The 16,616-nt window shown below is 38.5% G+C and overlaps 1 protein-coding gene across 3 annotated transcripts in view; it reads left to right on the forward strand.

The window, feature by feature from the left end:
* The window catches only part of apt (apontic), a 44,554-nt gene that overhangs the window by 16,534 nt on the left and 11,404 nt on the right, over positions 1–16,616 (forward strand). The window contains exon 1 of one of the 3 annotated variants that reach the window (XM_018105227.3): positions 3,693–4,383. The exons of the other annotated variants lie outside the window; for them this stretch is intronic. Coding sequence (XP_017960716.1) covers positions 4,381–4,383 — 3 coding nt within the window. The 5' untranslated portion in view covers positions 3,693–4,380. Of the gene's footprint in view, positions 1–3,692; positions 4,384–16,616 lie in introns of those variants that run through there. 3 annotated transcript variants of the gene reach the window in all.

Raw genomic sequence — 16,616 nt, forward strand, 5'->3', positions numbered from 1 at the left:
TGCAAACCGATCTCCAGTTTGAATACCTTTCATCGCTAATCTAAAGGGTATTCCGTAAGTCTATGTACGTGGATTGATTAGTTTCGTATGCTTCGTCTTGTTGCAGCTATTTTGACGAATTCCTCTGGTTCGGTCTGGTCTGGTGATCCTTTAGAATTCGTTTCTGTTGTCTTGTCTTGTCTTGGCTTAGTTTACAATGCTCTTTTGATTAGGCTGCGGACAGTCGATGGAGGTGGCCCGGTCTGGCCCGGTCTGGCCTGGGCTAGCCTGGGTACGTGATTGGTATTATTCATCACTTGTCCTGTGCGCCTATCTGCACAACGCTTATCAGAATTTGTTTAGGCATTTCGTATGTTCTCTGTGTGAGTGTAAGTGTGTGTGTGTGTGTGTTTTTTTTCTACGACCTTTTCGTGCGATGTTTAATTTAAATTTTAAGTATGTCTCTCAGGTAGTCAGCGGATCCGAGTAGATTGTGTGCGCGAGCTGCTTATCTAAAACAGGTAGAATCTATTTTAATGGAAATTCATTTATTTAGTTGTTTGGCAGCAACAGCAGCCAACAGCCAACAGCAGCAGGAAGTGGCAGGAACTCGTAAAACGTGTTCAGTCTACCAAGGAACGTATAACAATTAAAAAATTTATAATTGAATTTATGGCAATTTTGCTACGGCTGCATTGAAATTATGAATAGCTTTTGGCAAATGCACAAAATATTTGCAGGACTTTTAGCCAAGCTCCGGCCCATTCCACCCCACACACACACACACACATAGCCCACAATGGGCAACTGGCAATTTTTAGGGCCAACACCCAAAAAACTTTGGATCCCTTACAATGCAGTCGATAAGTATGGCATAAGTACAATTCATTCGACTCGACAAACATACTTACAGTCATTCAGTCAGTCAGTCAGGCGGGCGGGCAGGCGGATGGATGAGTGGGTGGCCCGGGCCATACGACTCAAGAGCTTCTTCCCATCCACAGCGACGCAAAGCAAACCAAGGCAAACCAACTCAACCCAGCCCAGGCCAACCGAACCCAACTCAACGCAACGCAACCAGCAAGACAAACTCAGAAACGGACCCGGGACTCATTGTCGGTCCCTGCTCGGGCGCACAGCTGTTCGAGAGAAAATAGTCATTGTAATAAGAAAATTTTGATTTCATTTTTAGTATTTGTATAAAATTTAATAACGCCACACAAGATGGCTGACTGACTGACTGACTGACTGGCTGGCTGGCTCGTTGTTGTTGTTGTTGTTGCTGCCAGAGTTGAGCAGCGGCAGTGCGCAGCGACGTCAAAGTCGACGCTGACTTTCGCAGTCGCAGTCGCAGTTGCTGTTGCTGTCGCAGTCGCTGACGCTGACGCTTGCCGTAGGGTGTGCAAGCGGGCAACTAAAACGCTTAAAACACACAATCTCGTTTGGGTTCGGTCGGGATTTCGGGGTTACGCTTAAACTCTAAGTACATTTTAACTTAACTGCCTTTTTTTTGTGTTAGTTGTGACGACGTCGTCGTCGTCGTCGCAGTCCAATGGCAGTAACAGAGGAGGAGAGAGAGTGTGAGAGAGAGAGAGAGCGAGAGCATGGCGAATTCGTAAGGCAAGAAGGCAAGCCAAAAGGATGATGATGAGGATGATGATTGAGGGCCGAATAAGAGCTTCAGAATGAGCATGAACAAGACTGTGGGGAATGGAGGGAGGCAGTGGAAGGGGAAGTCGAAGTAGAAGTGGAGGGGGGAGGTGGCTGGCTGGCACTGGTGGAAAGGGTGGCTGCGACTGCTGGTGGTAGTTTGAGATTTCTAACTGTGTGCGCAGCACAATTATAAATTTTTGGAATTGTTGTAATTTAGTTTTGTTTGTTTGCCTGTTTGTTATGTTAGAATGTAGTACTTATATTTCTCGCAATGTATGTACGATTGTGTATGTGTGTGTGTGTGTGAGTGCTTCTGAGTATGCTGTGCACAAGTGTGCGCCGTCTGCTGGCTGTTGGGCAAAACTTGCCTAGGCTGCGGCTGCTGATTATTACGATAAAGCATAATGATTACAGTTTTAGTAGCTTTCATTTTGCGAGTGAGAGTGGGAGAGAGCCAGAGCGAGTGCGAGTGCGAGTGCGATGGCCAATGCAGCATAAATGAGCGAGAGAGAATGCCTTGTAATTGTTGTTCAGCTCAAAGCAGCAGTTGAACTTTTTCTTGTTCTTATTGCGGGATTTAATGGTATGGGATTTGGTTGGACTGTGTTGGATTGGGTTGAGGGTTGCTTCGGCTGCTGTTGCTGTTCACATAGCACGGACCGTTGATGGCGGAGAGGGGTGCTCAGGGAGTTAACGCATTGGCTTGCACTTGATTAATTGCGATTTATGCGCTGCGCTGCGGCTTATATGCGATATATGTTAGACTTTTGTGTAATTATGGATAGCTGTAGCTATAACGGCTGCAACTTGGCTCACATCATGAGGGTTACTTACTCAACGCAGAGCAATTGAAATGTGTGTGTGTGTGTGTGTTTGTGTGTGTGTGAATTAAAAAGGACACTTTATAGCAACGATTATATTTTAGGATAGAGAATAATGAAACAAAGTGCACTCAATGCTACTTACTTAGGGGTGCCAAAGCCCGCACTCTAGCACGCTCAAACTTATGCTATTTGTTAAATATACGTACATATACATATATGTATGTATGTATATACGTCTGCATATGTATTTGTGCAGCTGTGATTTTAAAAATCTATTCCCACAAGTAAATAATGTAAAACGAGATCGGTGCAAAAATTCTTAGCTGCAGAGCAAACGTCATTGCCTTGCCATAAATGTAAAAATTGTTTGCATATTTCGCTTGGTTGTGATTGTGGGTGCCGGAGCGAGAGAGAGAGATAGAGTGAGAAGAGTGTATAGCGCGCCGCAGGGCGAGGTGCAACGCTTGTTCTTATTCCCACTACAAGCGTAAAAGTGTACATGTGTATGTACATGCACACATACAAACATACTGTATTTTTGCCTTTTTGTTTTGCTTGGCTCATTTGGCAAGCAACACCAATGTGCACACCCACTCATAAGCACAAGCACATGTACGCACACACAGGCATCGTAACTCAGCGTCTGCAAGAGCGCAATAACCCATACAAGTGTATGTGTGCATGCCAAAAGAGAGCGGGACCGAGCAAGAAAGAGAGAACGCGCCTTAGCTAGACATAAGTTGGCAATGGTCCAAGCGGCGGCATTGCAAAGTACGTTAAAATTCAAGCTAAACAATCGCCGCTATTGTCATTACTTTTGGCCCACATTCAAATGGCCAAGAGAGAGCACAGGCAGCAAAGAGCAGTACACATTTATAAACGTTCTCTTTGCGCACAGCGTAGATTCCCTTTAGAGATGAGCGCAAAACTTATAAGCGATAGCATTCGATATATCTTGTTAATGCTTAACAAATTATGCTGCAGTAGCAACTACACCGACACACTAAAACGAAGCATGAGCGCGCGACACGCTCTCAGCTCTAGTTCCATGCTCCGTTTCCTTTGCTGTCGCTGTCGCCGTCGCTGCTACTGAGCTGGTACTGGTTGTTGTTGTGATTCCAGAGAACGAGAACTTCGTGTGTAGCACGTCGCATTGTCGGCTTTTGTTCGTGCTCTTTGCCTTCGGTTCGTCGTTGTTGTCGGTCGGCGTCTTCGGCAGCTCTTGTGTATGAATGTGTTTGTGTGCGTTTGTAATTGATTTTATTAGTTTTTGGTTTTTGTTGTGTGTTTGCTGCTGTCGACGCTAGAGTTGACGCGACGCTGCTGTCGGCGCTGCCGCTGGCGTCGCTGTCGCTGCGAGCAGCATTGATGAATTTTAAAAAATTTTGAATTGCCCGCCCTTTAGTCATTGACTAAACGTGCAGCAGTGCGAACACGAGCGCGCGCAGCGGCATACCCGGCTTCGGCTACATTGTTGCATACTCTATAATAATTGATATATATCCAAGTCAATACAACAGTATCAATACACACAAATATAAATATATATATATGTATACTTATGTGTAGATGTGTATTAAACATAACGCTGACAATATATATGCACATATATCGGCAATTGTAATTAGCGCTAAACTTAATTTGTTTATTATTCGGCACGCGCGCAACGGACAGACAATTTGAACAAAGTGATAAAACAACTATAATAACAACAATAACAAAAACAACAACAATAACTGCAACAACAGCAACAAGAAATCAAATAAAAATTGCAGCAGCTGCAACGTGCAAACATTTGAATATGTGCTAAAAGTGAAGAAATATAAAATACATATCTAAAATAAATCTAATAAACATTTCAACCTTTGAATTCTTGCTGGGATTATAAACGTGGATAAGCCAAGCCAAGCCAAGCCGATACAAAATGGTAAATAACTCGAACTATTCATTCAAATATGGGCATAAGAATCAACAATAATATCTATATTTATAGAGTACATATACATACATATGTACATACATACATAGTACGGCCAGAGACTGACTAGAATTTGTGATTCAGCGTCGCTAATTTCTATTTTATTGACAAAAAAATATTTTACTTCGAGCAGACGAGGGGCGCTCCTTAGTCTTAGTCATTAAAGCAAAGTGTTAACTGAACAAGCCAAAGTATATGATATATACCCATGTATTATACAGCCATTAGTATAGCTGTCTTCGTGTAACAATGTGTGTGTATGTGTGCTATATTATAAACAATTTTATGGCTCTGTCGCACGCATTCCCGCCCTCCCATACGCCGTGGCGCACATATAAATCGCTTTAATCTCTGCATATTAATTTTTATATTTTGATTTCCGGCGATTTTGATTAAGCACAAAACTATATAAGGAGCCGTGATTTAGGCATACACATATTTTCACATCTCTTTATTTTCTGCTCGAGATCATTTTAATAAAGTGCAAGTGACGTCTAAAGAACTTCCGCCTTCTGTATAAACTATGCATCAATACACTGAGCAAAACTGCCAGGTAATTTCCATTCGTATTGATCTGAGGTACTTTGTTTTGTATTTGCTTTTTTCTGGACGCATTACTCATTGTAATTTATATTTAGAATGTTAGAGAACATTAATTATAGCTCTACTTCCTGAAGTCAATCTATGGCTCTTGTAATATCGTAATATAATATTTGCTTTATTATAGTATTCATGCTATACTCTTTAGCATGTTTAGCTATAACTAATGTTCTCTATAGACAGATTTAATTGTAGTTCTCTAGCAAGTATTGCTGTAACTAAGTTTTTTCAAAGATCCTAACTATTCCCAATCTGTATTTACGATTCAATGTATTTGAAAGCATATATTCTTGTCGTATGTTTCTTATAGTTATTATAATGTAATATAGAGAGATGCTTTTGCGTTTTCTCGCAGTTTTCTCTGATTTTCACACACTCTTCTTGCATTTCTCATTTTAGACTTTAGTTTAACCTCCTCAATATTCAATATATCGGCTATAAATATATATGATTTTTTAGCCAAACACTTTTAGAACTGTATGTGCTGATACATATACAAGCTATACATATATGTGTATGTATGTGTGTGTGCGTGCATATTACTTGCAGTTGCATTTGGAAATTCGCTTAATTTGATTTTGGTTAGTTTACAAACGCATTTCGAATCGATTTCAATAATTCATTTCGGATAGTTTTTTTTTCTCTACTTTTTCAAAAGTCTCTCTGCACCATTTGCATATTGTGCATGTGTGTGTGTGTGTGTGTGTGTGTTGGACAAATATTCGCAATTTTGGCTCAATAGATAGAAATATATTTGGCACATTAAGAACAGACGAAGAGCTAGCCAAAATACAACTCATAAGAAATTATTATGATTATGATGTTGTTATAATTAGCGAAGAACAACAACAAAATGTGAACAAGAAGCTAAAGACGAAGAAGAGGAAGAAGCAGCAGCAGCAGCAACAGCAGCACGACTGAAAAGCGATTCATAATTATTCAAAAATTGACTTTAAACAGCCGCCGCAGTCGCAATCGCAATCGTGAAGATCTCACATACAGGCATATAGTACCCCCAAACCCCCAGTAGTGCCCCAATCCTACCTAGCCCTGCTCATGCACAAATACACACTCACATATCTCTTTAGCTATAAAGATTTTAGTTATGGTTTAGGCAAACATCTTCTGGCCGTTGCTATTTATAGTATATGTGCTCTATCACAACTACAACAACAACAACAACAACATGCTACAGGCTACATACATCACCGAATTACACTTAAAAGTGCTTAATCACAGGCAACATTTACACAAATCATAATTCCGTCTGTGAGGCCCCCCCTCAGCCACAGCCTCAGCCTCAGCGAGTACCAGATGAGTATACAAGTACATATAGAGGCTCTACACACATCTCTATAGAACCAATCCATAATGCCCATTTGTGCAGGGCGCTCGCGCGCTTCTCTTTCAAGTTGTTCGTTCTTCGATTTGTTTCTTAGGTATTCTAAATCCAATCCCCCCCCTCGCCCCCATGGCTCTTGCGCTGTCTCTTAGCCATTCGATCAAATTTGTTTTCATTAAAAGGAAACGAAATGTGGCTGGTGCTGCTGCCTCTTTCTACGGATTCGACAAAAATGCGCCACAATTAAAGGCCGCAATGTATGTTTTAAATCAACGACCACTCAAAATGCCGGCGGTGCTGGTGGGGCACTGAGACGCGTATGGGAATTTGAATTTCTATTTGAATTCGAATTTGATTTGAAATAGACGCATTTTATTTATTAATTGCCATATCTAACATATGTTTGCTGCAGCGCTACGAAATTAAAAGTACAGTTTGATCATAATAGACGAGCCATTTACGCGATAGATTGTTTGGGTAATCGAAATTGGGAATGGGAATCTTTGAAATTGAAACATTATCCATCTGGGCAATGTTTGGCCTAGAAATGTTATATATATCTTGTATAGATTTGCTATATCTATGACCCATAGCTATTGTGTCCTCTAGCCTTTGGCAGTATATCTTATGCATATAGTTAGGTCTATTAGATATATCTATTTCATATATATAGTTTTCCTATTAGAATTACATGTAAAACGTTTTTAACAATAAACTCATGTAATGTTCCTTTATAATTTAACCCATTTATGAGTCATATATAGTTTCATGTCATATAACACCCAATGTCTGAACTCTTTGCGAATTACAACAATAAAAAGTGAAGAAACTGACTTCAGAGGTTGCTCAAAATACTCAGACCATGACATATATACGTCATGATATTTTGTAGATTTATACGGATATATCTTGATAATTGTATATATGCTCAATAGCTTGCTTAAACACTGCACGAATACGGAGCTCGTGTGTCGCAAAACCTTGTTAGAATTTTCAAATAGTTCACGTTATGCCACAAATTTGTGCTGAATATTCCATAAACATAAACATCGATGTATTGATTTAGCTATACAACTCTATATAGCTTGGGACTGTGATTCATATTCCTGGGCAAAGGGCTCCAAAGGCAAATTGCTTTCAGCATGAGCACTTTAGGCCACATAGCATAGCTATAAGTCAATGTATATCATATTTTAATTTATAAAATGAAATGAAATGAAATGAAAAGAAAAGAAGAATGAATCGGAGTCTGAGTGTGCGCGAGTGTGTCAATAAATAAACTAATTGTTTATTTCATTTGCAGGCTTTTTAAATATTTATAAGCAGCGAACAATAAATAAGCCAACTTATTTTTCAACGCCCAAATACGCTGGGCTTTCAATTCTCCATTCCGAAAGGCATTCACATTTTTATGGCACTTGGAAATTAAGTAGTCAGAAATCACACAGAGCAAGAGAGCTAGAGAGAGAGAGAGGGATATCATATAGATATTGCATATTAAAAATAAATTTTTATAATTGACATATATATATACATATATGTATAGGTATATATGTATATCTCATATCGGACAAATGTATGCAGCGACAGATCATTATTGCCCGCTCAGTTCAACTATTGAATCGTAAATCTATGTTTATCTCGGCATCTTTGTCTTCAGATATTGGATTGCTCTGCCCTAATAGAAACATCTATCTGCATATTGCCTTGTCAGCTATCAATCGATATATAGACATATTGATTTATGCATTATGCAAAAAAAAAAAAAAAAACAAATAAAATAAAATAAATAAATTAATATCTCAAGAAAATCTTCAATTTTATTATTTTTTTACTTCACAAAAAAATTCCAAAAAATATGTTTAGTTTATCTGAATAATCATAAAAGAAAATATATATAAAACAAACATTTTTTTCTATTAAAAACTTAATAATTATAACAAAAAAAATATTATAAAAATTCTTGAATAAACAATTTCTTATTTATTCAGCAGCTAAAAACTGAAATTGTTAATCTAGCAAATTTAAAAATATTTGATTTAACGATTATTAAGTTTAAATAAGCACACAGAACTATTTGTCACCAGCTGAAAACATTTTAATTTAGAATGTTTATTTAATGACATAATTCGAAATAATTTCGTTTGATGATGATATAAGAACGCGCTCCTCAAACATTTCTCATTTCGAAGGTAATTTGATGGTTTTTTCTTATTTTTTAGTACGGTAATTAACTGAATTAGTTGCTTGGCTGAGACTAAGAGGCTAGATAAATATTCGTGGCACACACACACACACTCTCTCTCTCTCCCACTCACTCTCTCGCGCGCTCTCTCTCGGTTTCTCGCTTCTATCATAAAATGTCGAATGCAAATTCGTTCCATCACTCAAATTGTAGTTTTTCCGACAACTTTTTGAGAGCGAGAAAAACGAATTAAATGTTAAATGTAAAATGTAAAGAAATGTGAGCCTGGCCAGAGACAATGCGTGTCAGTCACTCAGTCAGTGTGTCCATCAGTCCATCAATCAGGCAGTCCGGCAGTCATTCAAGTGCGACAGGCTCTGCTGAGTGAGTCACTCGTCTCTATTGCTATCTATTGGCATCCTTTATATGCATTAAATCTGTGCATGGCTGTGTGTGTGTGTGAGTGGGTATGCATGTGTGTGTTTCGCTTTTTCTTTGATTCAGACAACAAAGAACCAAATGCCAAGTTGAGTTTTTTTTGTTTGCCTGTATTGTTTGTACTCAACTAAGCCATGGCTCAATGCAACAAAATTCTGTAAAGGCAATGCCTGACTATGAAATATCCTAGCCAAGATAAATGGGGAAAACTTAAGAAACTTAAAAATAAGCTCTTTTTACATCATATATATTCTAAAGACTAATAACTAAATAGTTCCAGTAGAGGCCGAACTAGACTTAGTATATATAGAGCAGCTTAGCCGGCGCCACTCTTTGTTCTACTCAAATCAAATCTAGATGTTCTATAAACTCTGCATATCTTCCCATACTTAACTGGGCTTATTTAGTCAAATCATTACCCATGCTACTTTCCCAATTACAGGGTATTGGAAAACACACTTAACCAATCAATCATTGCACGTGTTATATTTCATTTCTACTTTTGGTTTTTTTCGCTTATTGCTTGATTAGGGCGCTCCATTAAAATATTTTCGAAAAACTTGAACAAATCAGTCAGTTTAAGCCCCCCATAATTAAATATTAATTAAAACATTGCGCAAAGACTACAAAACAACAAGATTGGGGTGGAAGAAGAAGAAGAAGAAGAAGACGACGACGACGACAGTGGAGCATGAAGTAGAAGCAGCGCAATAATCATAATAAAATTCCTGACAATTTCCACAAAGTCTTCGCAGTGCTTCGTCACCCAAAAGTCGCCTCAATTAAAGCCGATTTAAATTTATAGATACGTCGGCCGGGGGGGCGGCAGGGCGGGGGCAGTTAGCCAATGCAGTAGCTGCCAGCGCGAGCGATATATAAAATGGCTTAATTAATTTTAATTATTTTCAATGAGCGACTATGAAATGAAAATTTCTTTCAAGGCGCAACTAAAACTTGCGTCAAGCTGTAACCCGCTCGGCCGGTAGCCCCGCGCCCCTCCCCCTGGGCTAGCCCACAGCTGAGATGGGCATTTGTATTTGATAAAAGCAGCAATTAAGCAATGAATTAATCGCTAAACATATGGGACACCCTATCTAATGGGTTCTACGGGCACCCGCGTGCCCCTTGCTGCTGCTGTGGCAATTGGCCAATTGAATCGCCGCTTAACCCGCTCCTGTTGCCACATTTATTTATTTTATGTTATTTTATTTGTGCTTCGTTTCGTTTTCGTTTTCATTTTCGTTTCTTTTATTCGGGGGTAATACGAAAATTTGTTTTCCCAATTGTTTACTTTTCATGTGGCCGCCAGTTGGTTGCATATGCGGGCTGCTGCTGCACCATGGCGCGGCACGAACTCCATTCCCGGCGCCCCATTAATTTATTTGTGTGCAACATGCAAAGCAATTGACAACAAGCCAATCGCAATTAGACACAAATAATCCAAAATTGTAAATTCCATTTGCCCCCTAACGGTTCTTGATGTGATCGTAAATCTGCAAGCTAGCCATTCACTCACAGATGCCAACGCTTCTCAGGTAGCGCTCTCAGGTAACGCCCTCAACTTGTCAGCAGCAAGAGAGTAAGAGAGAGAGCGAGAGAGAGAGAGAGAGAGAGCGAGAGAGAGAGAGAGAGAGAGAGAGAGAGAGAGAGAGAGAGAGAGAGAGGCAGAAGCATATATAGACAAACTGACAGGAGCTATTAATCAATTAGGTTGAAAATACTAATAGATAGGGAAGTATATATATTAAATTGATATCAATTTGTTTATTATTTATAGGCAAAAGTAAACTAGAATTTTACTATCTAGCGCCTAATTGTTTACTTGGCATTAGTTGTTAATTATAGATGTATTATATACATATACGTGTTTTATATTATAGATATATATATATATGTATTATATAGATATATATATATATGTATATGTTTTATATTATACCAAATGAAAGAGCTGCATATGAAAGACTTAGCTTGATGTCCAGAAAAGTATCATATATATATGTAAGTATCGATATAAGTATCGATGACATATTAGTATCCATATATACATACATATCTATCTATCCATATACATACATATCTATCTATCCATATACATACTATCAAATAAACTGCGGTGTAATATTTAGCTTAGATCTTTTATATGCAGCTCAGGTATTTGATTATTAATACAAGAGATTCTACACTCTCATTCATCGATAGAATTATATTTAGATATATGCTATATTCGCATTCCTTTTTATGATGTTCATACACCTAAAAATATGAAATATATATAAATGAATATACAAATTAATAGAGAACATATTTTTTTTTTTTAAATTTTAGTCAAATCAAATCTTTGGTCTTGACTCTTTGAATTCTAGCTTTATAGATTTATGGAGATTGTGATCGTATTGCTTTCTTAAGTAGAATTAGCTTGCAATTCTAGCTTTATCCAAGGTACTATATAGATAGCAAAATAGAAAAGCATTTCTTATAGGAAAAACAAAAAAAAACTAAAGCTCTAATCCTACTAATTTTGACAATTGAAATTCAAATATAATAGCTAAACTCTTGGTTGTTTTATTGCTCAGTTTTGATCAAATGTCAACAGGAATAAGTAACTGCAACTTAGCTAAATATATTTAATTTTACTTTTATTCATTATACATTACAAGAATATAATATTTTTGTAAATTGCATAAAGTCCTAATCTAAACGCCTTGTGAGATTTAGGTTTTTTAATTTCATGCGAATTTGCAATGTCAGAATGTTTTTGTCACACAAACATACATACATACATATTTCTTATTCACATTTCAAGTTCCCAGCCCCACACATACACACACACACACATATATATATATATATATATGTATGTGTATGTAGTATATTTGACGATCTTAAAAGTTTCTAACCCTGACTGGCCAATTAATAGGAAAAACATATATATATATATTGCGTCTCTCTCTCTCTCTCTCTCAATGCCAATGCCTGGCTGAGCTATAGATTCATAATGGAGTACATACATATATTTATGCGACAGACTGTGGAATCCAGTTAGTCAGCTGGCCATATGGAACGCTCTGGCGGCTCATAGCAAGGGGTTGTCAGCTTTGTTGTTGTTGTTGTTGTTGTTCCTTTGAATCGAAATGCCTGCGTGCACTTAATAAAATAGGATTAACATTTTATAGTTGCATTGTCTGTGTATGTGTGTGTGTGCGTGTGAGTATAAAATTTTGACAACTGCGCATTGCTGTCTTTTTATTTCGGCTCGAAGTCGCTTTTGAATGCGAAACATTAGAGTCTTTGTACATAAATACTACAACCAGTTATTGGAATGATGACAGCTGCGAGGACTGATAAAGAGGCGTTGCCTTTAAATTAGTCCTGCGTAGCTTGGATATCATAAATTATAATATTTGAGAAATCATTTTAAAACGCAAATAATCCGCTGATGAACCACGAAACGGCTGGAAAAACGGCCTAACATATTTGGAAAAATTTCAATAACAATATAATTTAAAAATATTTTATTTTAAATGTTATATACGAATGGTTTCAAAAATCAATTGAAGAAATAGCTAATATTATTGAAATATATCAGTAAATATAATGTGAGCTAATTCGCAATTTGTATAAAATAAATTTTACTTAACAGTAGATCTCTAGTTCAGGGGAACTATTTTTAAGTTAAAAAAGAATTAGAACTATCCGCTTGAAATCCTGTTTCCAATGCACCCAATATAATATTTGCCCTTAGATATATGTATATAAGCTAGGGCTGAAGAGAGCAGATATAGATAGTTCTTAAGATTCAAGTAGGGAATGTGAACCTGTGAACTGGTTCGCAAGTGGTTCGCTGCTTGAATGCCAGCAGGACCTCAAGCTAAATCAATTTTACAGCTTGGCTAGAGTCTAAAAAAAGAAACCGGTTTGCCTAATGTCATAATTTCGGATTGAATTGAGCTGTGCCTGTGCCTGTGCCTGTGCGTGTCTCGAGTATCTTCCCATGGCTGCATCCGCAAGATACTTTTCGGGCATAACTTATGCATCAACGCGTACAATTTCGAGCATAAATCGCGCGCTGTCACCCGACAGCGACTTGCCTTTTTGTCATCATCGTCATCCCAATCATCATTGTCATCATCATCGTCGTCAGCCATCCATCGGCTGGCCAACTAGCTATACCACATACATATATTTATCGCTGATATGTCTCTCTCTCTCTCTCTCTCTCTGACTCTCTCTCCCTCTCTGTTCGTTCCTTTTGTGTTTTGTTTCTTTCGCTTTCTGTTGCTCTTTCTCGCTCTTTAGCCGTCGTTAAAATATTTTTGGGTGTGTTCTGTATTTTAATAGCTCTACGAGCCGCGTGCGCATTGCCACTTCCTTTCGTATCTCTCAAACACACACACACACGCACACCCGCACTCACACACACACTCGCACAACAGTTTGTTTAATTTCTTTCGAATTTGTCAAAAAAAACGTAACATGATTTCAGTTTTTACTTACTCAAAGTCTGGCCGCCCATTAGACGCGTTTCTCAGCTAATCCCGCGTGCGACTCACTTTGAATTATTAAAACCAAATCTTGATTGTATAAACGTATATGTCTACGCTTCGAGTTACAGTTTTTATTTTATTTTGCGCTCCTTCTCCCCCTCTCTCTCCCTCTCTCTCTCTCTCTTTGCTTCATTTGATATATATATAAGTATACAAGTCGTGGGGCATTTTTATAATATGTCTCGCCGTTGCGATCGCACGAACTCCTCTTCCCAGGTATGTGAGGCATTTCATCAGCTATCTGCCATAATAACTCCCCCACCTTGAGCAGTGCACAGACACACATAAATCTGAGCTTCGTTTTCGACTGTTTCGTATTTCGTTTCGTTGCCTTTTTTTTTTCTCTCCAAAATTTTAGTCTCAATTTTAGGATTAAAAATGTCGTCAGCATTTTTTAAGCTGAATTCAGTTCTTGCCTCACATCATTTGGCATTGATTTTGTTATAAAAAAAAAAAGCACACACACACCCAATTTATATGTGTGTAGATTCATATCTCAATTCATTTACTCATTGGCTTTCTGACAGTTTGATTTGGGTTTGCGTTGCGCCCAACTATTGATCATTTGAATGCGCTTTTGATTTAACTTGGCCCTGCTAGATGTTCCAATTAAGCTCGCGAATTGCAATCGTTTTTTTTTTCCCTCTTTTCCTGTTGCCCCTTGATCAGTTAGCCAGCCAGAATCAACTAAAAGCAACAGAAAATATGTAAACTATATATATTAATTTATTAAAATTTAAAGCGCATGACTTTCAGCGCAAATGGCACAGAAATAACAACAACAACAACAACAACAGCAACTAGCAAAATAAATTGCTATGATTCATGCGTCACACTTGCGCATAATAACTGGGAGAGGGCTAAGAGCTGAACACAGCCAAGCACAAAATGAATGCCAATCCACGACGACAAAATACCGCGTGAAATGTGAAAAACCTAAACAAAATACATTATAATTAAAGCCTAAACTGCTTAAGCTAAACGGTAAACTTAAGAAGTATTCAGAGTTTAACTTTGTCCAGCTAATATACCCGCTTTGCTGCGCTTTTGGTACAGGTATCAGAGACTTAAGGAGCACAAGGCAAAAGCCAAGTCGAAACGGAGCAGGCAACAAAAGTTAGCGGCGCATGGAAAGAAAGAAACTTCAAGGCGCAAGGCGTAAGATGCTGACGTCGACGCCGACGCAGACGCAGCTGCCGAGAGCGAACGCAGGCGCAGCTGATGTTGGCGTTGGCGTTTGGCATCAGCTGCTGTTTGGCAGTTGCCCAGTTGTCAGCTCGCTTTTCGCTATCTGCGGAGATTTGTTGCCCCTTGTGGCATTGTTGCCAGGCGGCTGCTCGGCTAGATTCTAGATATATGCTCTCTGGTGGGCACCTCTCCAGGTGTGCGCCACAAAAATGCTGCTGCAAGCTGTGTGTCCCAAAAAATAAGAAAAAAATACAAAAAGCTCGCGCAATTTGTTGCATGTTATGCGAGGTGTTGTTGTTGTTGCTGTTGTTTGTTTGAGTTAATTGAAATATTTTGTGAATTTCGATTTCCAGACCAACGGAGCGAGCCAATGCCAATGTGTCCGGCCCCCGTTAGAATCGGGCCAACACAACGAGAACGCGCATTGATTGTCTAATGACAACCTAATTGAGGCTATCTATCACCCGGGTGTACTTAGTTTAGTCTAGCCTTTAAGTGAGGCGCCCTAAGCTCGCCGATGCAATTAGCAATTAAATTTCACGTTGACCTAATGCCCAGCTAAAGTGATTTTCGACTTATTTGTCAATTACAATTGCGACTTGGCCAAGCTTCGGCCAGCTCGACAATCCCTTGATAAATACAATTAGGTGTAGCGTCGCTGTGGACACCGTTAGGTTAGGTGCTTTATTTGTTGACAGTAAAATGGAAAACCGAAAATCATTCGCATGACTTTAATTACAATTTAATATTTATTTAGTTCGATAAGCGGCCCACAATTATTGTATAACCTACGAAGAAGTATACAGATATGACTACACCTAGTCACACACACACGCACACACACACACGCACGCACACACCTTTGTTGATTGTATTCGAATGGTTGTGCAAATTTATTTAACAAGTCGCTGATACCAGGAAGAAGTTGGCGTTTTCCACTTAATTAAAATTTAAACCTTGTTTATATTTAAATGCAATCTCAGCAGTTTTCCAGCTGATAGTCTCGAGTAAGCCCTATAGATTTAGCTTAAGGCGAAAACAAATTGGGAATTACAATATATATAAATGAAATGAAAACCAACAGCTTGGACTGGCTTGGCCCAATTATGCCCTCTGATAGGTGTTAAAACCTCTTGGCTAGCCAAGCAGAACCCAGTTCAGGGCGTATGGAGTGTGTAGCAAAGAGCATGATAAACAATAAACAAAGAGCAGGCGTCACATTGGCAAAAGGGGCGCGTTGGCCCGTTTAGCATTTCCCTCTGTGTGTGTGTGTGTGTTGGCCACATTATCAGCTCTTGGGGCAATTGCCTCGAATTAGTTAACACATTTGTTTTGCTGTTATGCTGCTGCTGCTTCTTCTTCTTCTTGCACTTGTTGTTGCTCATAATTAAACAATTTGTATTTTATGCCATTTGTTGAGGGGGCGCGCATTTAAATTAAAATTGTTCTTTGGCTTTTAGCCGCCGCCTGATAAGCCATAAAAAACACGCCTAAATCAACAATTAAATTGCGTTTCCGAGAAGCCAAAAACAAGAAAACAACAACAACAACAACAAAAAGTCAGAAAAGCAACGACAATGGAACGTACATATGTAAAATTGTTATACTTGCAAATACGAAATGTATCTGTGAGATACATTGGCGAAATTTGTGCAGCTGCTGCTGCAATGTGTTGCCGCATCCGAAATGCGCATTAGAAGGCATCCAACAACAAAATTCAAATGATTTCTATGTTTTTTTTTTTTCTTTTCGGGATTAGTTTTGAATAGGAAAAAGTTAAGCCGAAATGCGTACGTGCAAAGTTATAAAGAACAACGACAACAATAACAATAACAACAGCAACAACAACAAGCACAACAACAATTGCTGTTCCGTCACAGGG

Source organism: Drosophila navojoa, chromosome 5, assembly GCF_054131105.1.
Source record: "Drosophila navojoa isolate 15081-1374.11 chromosome 5, UAZ_NAV_1.0, whole genome shotgun sequence".
NCBI lineage: Eukaryota > Metazoa > Arthropoda > Insecta > Diptera > Drosophilidae > Drosophila > Drosophila navojoa.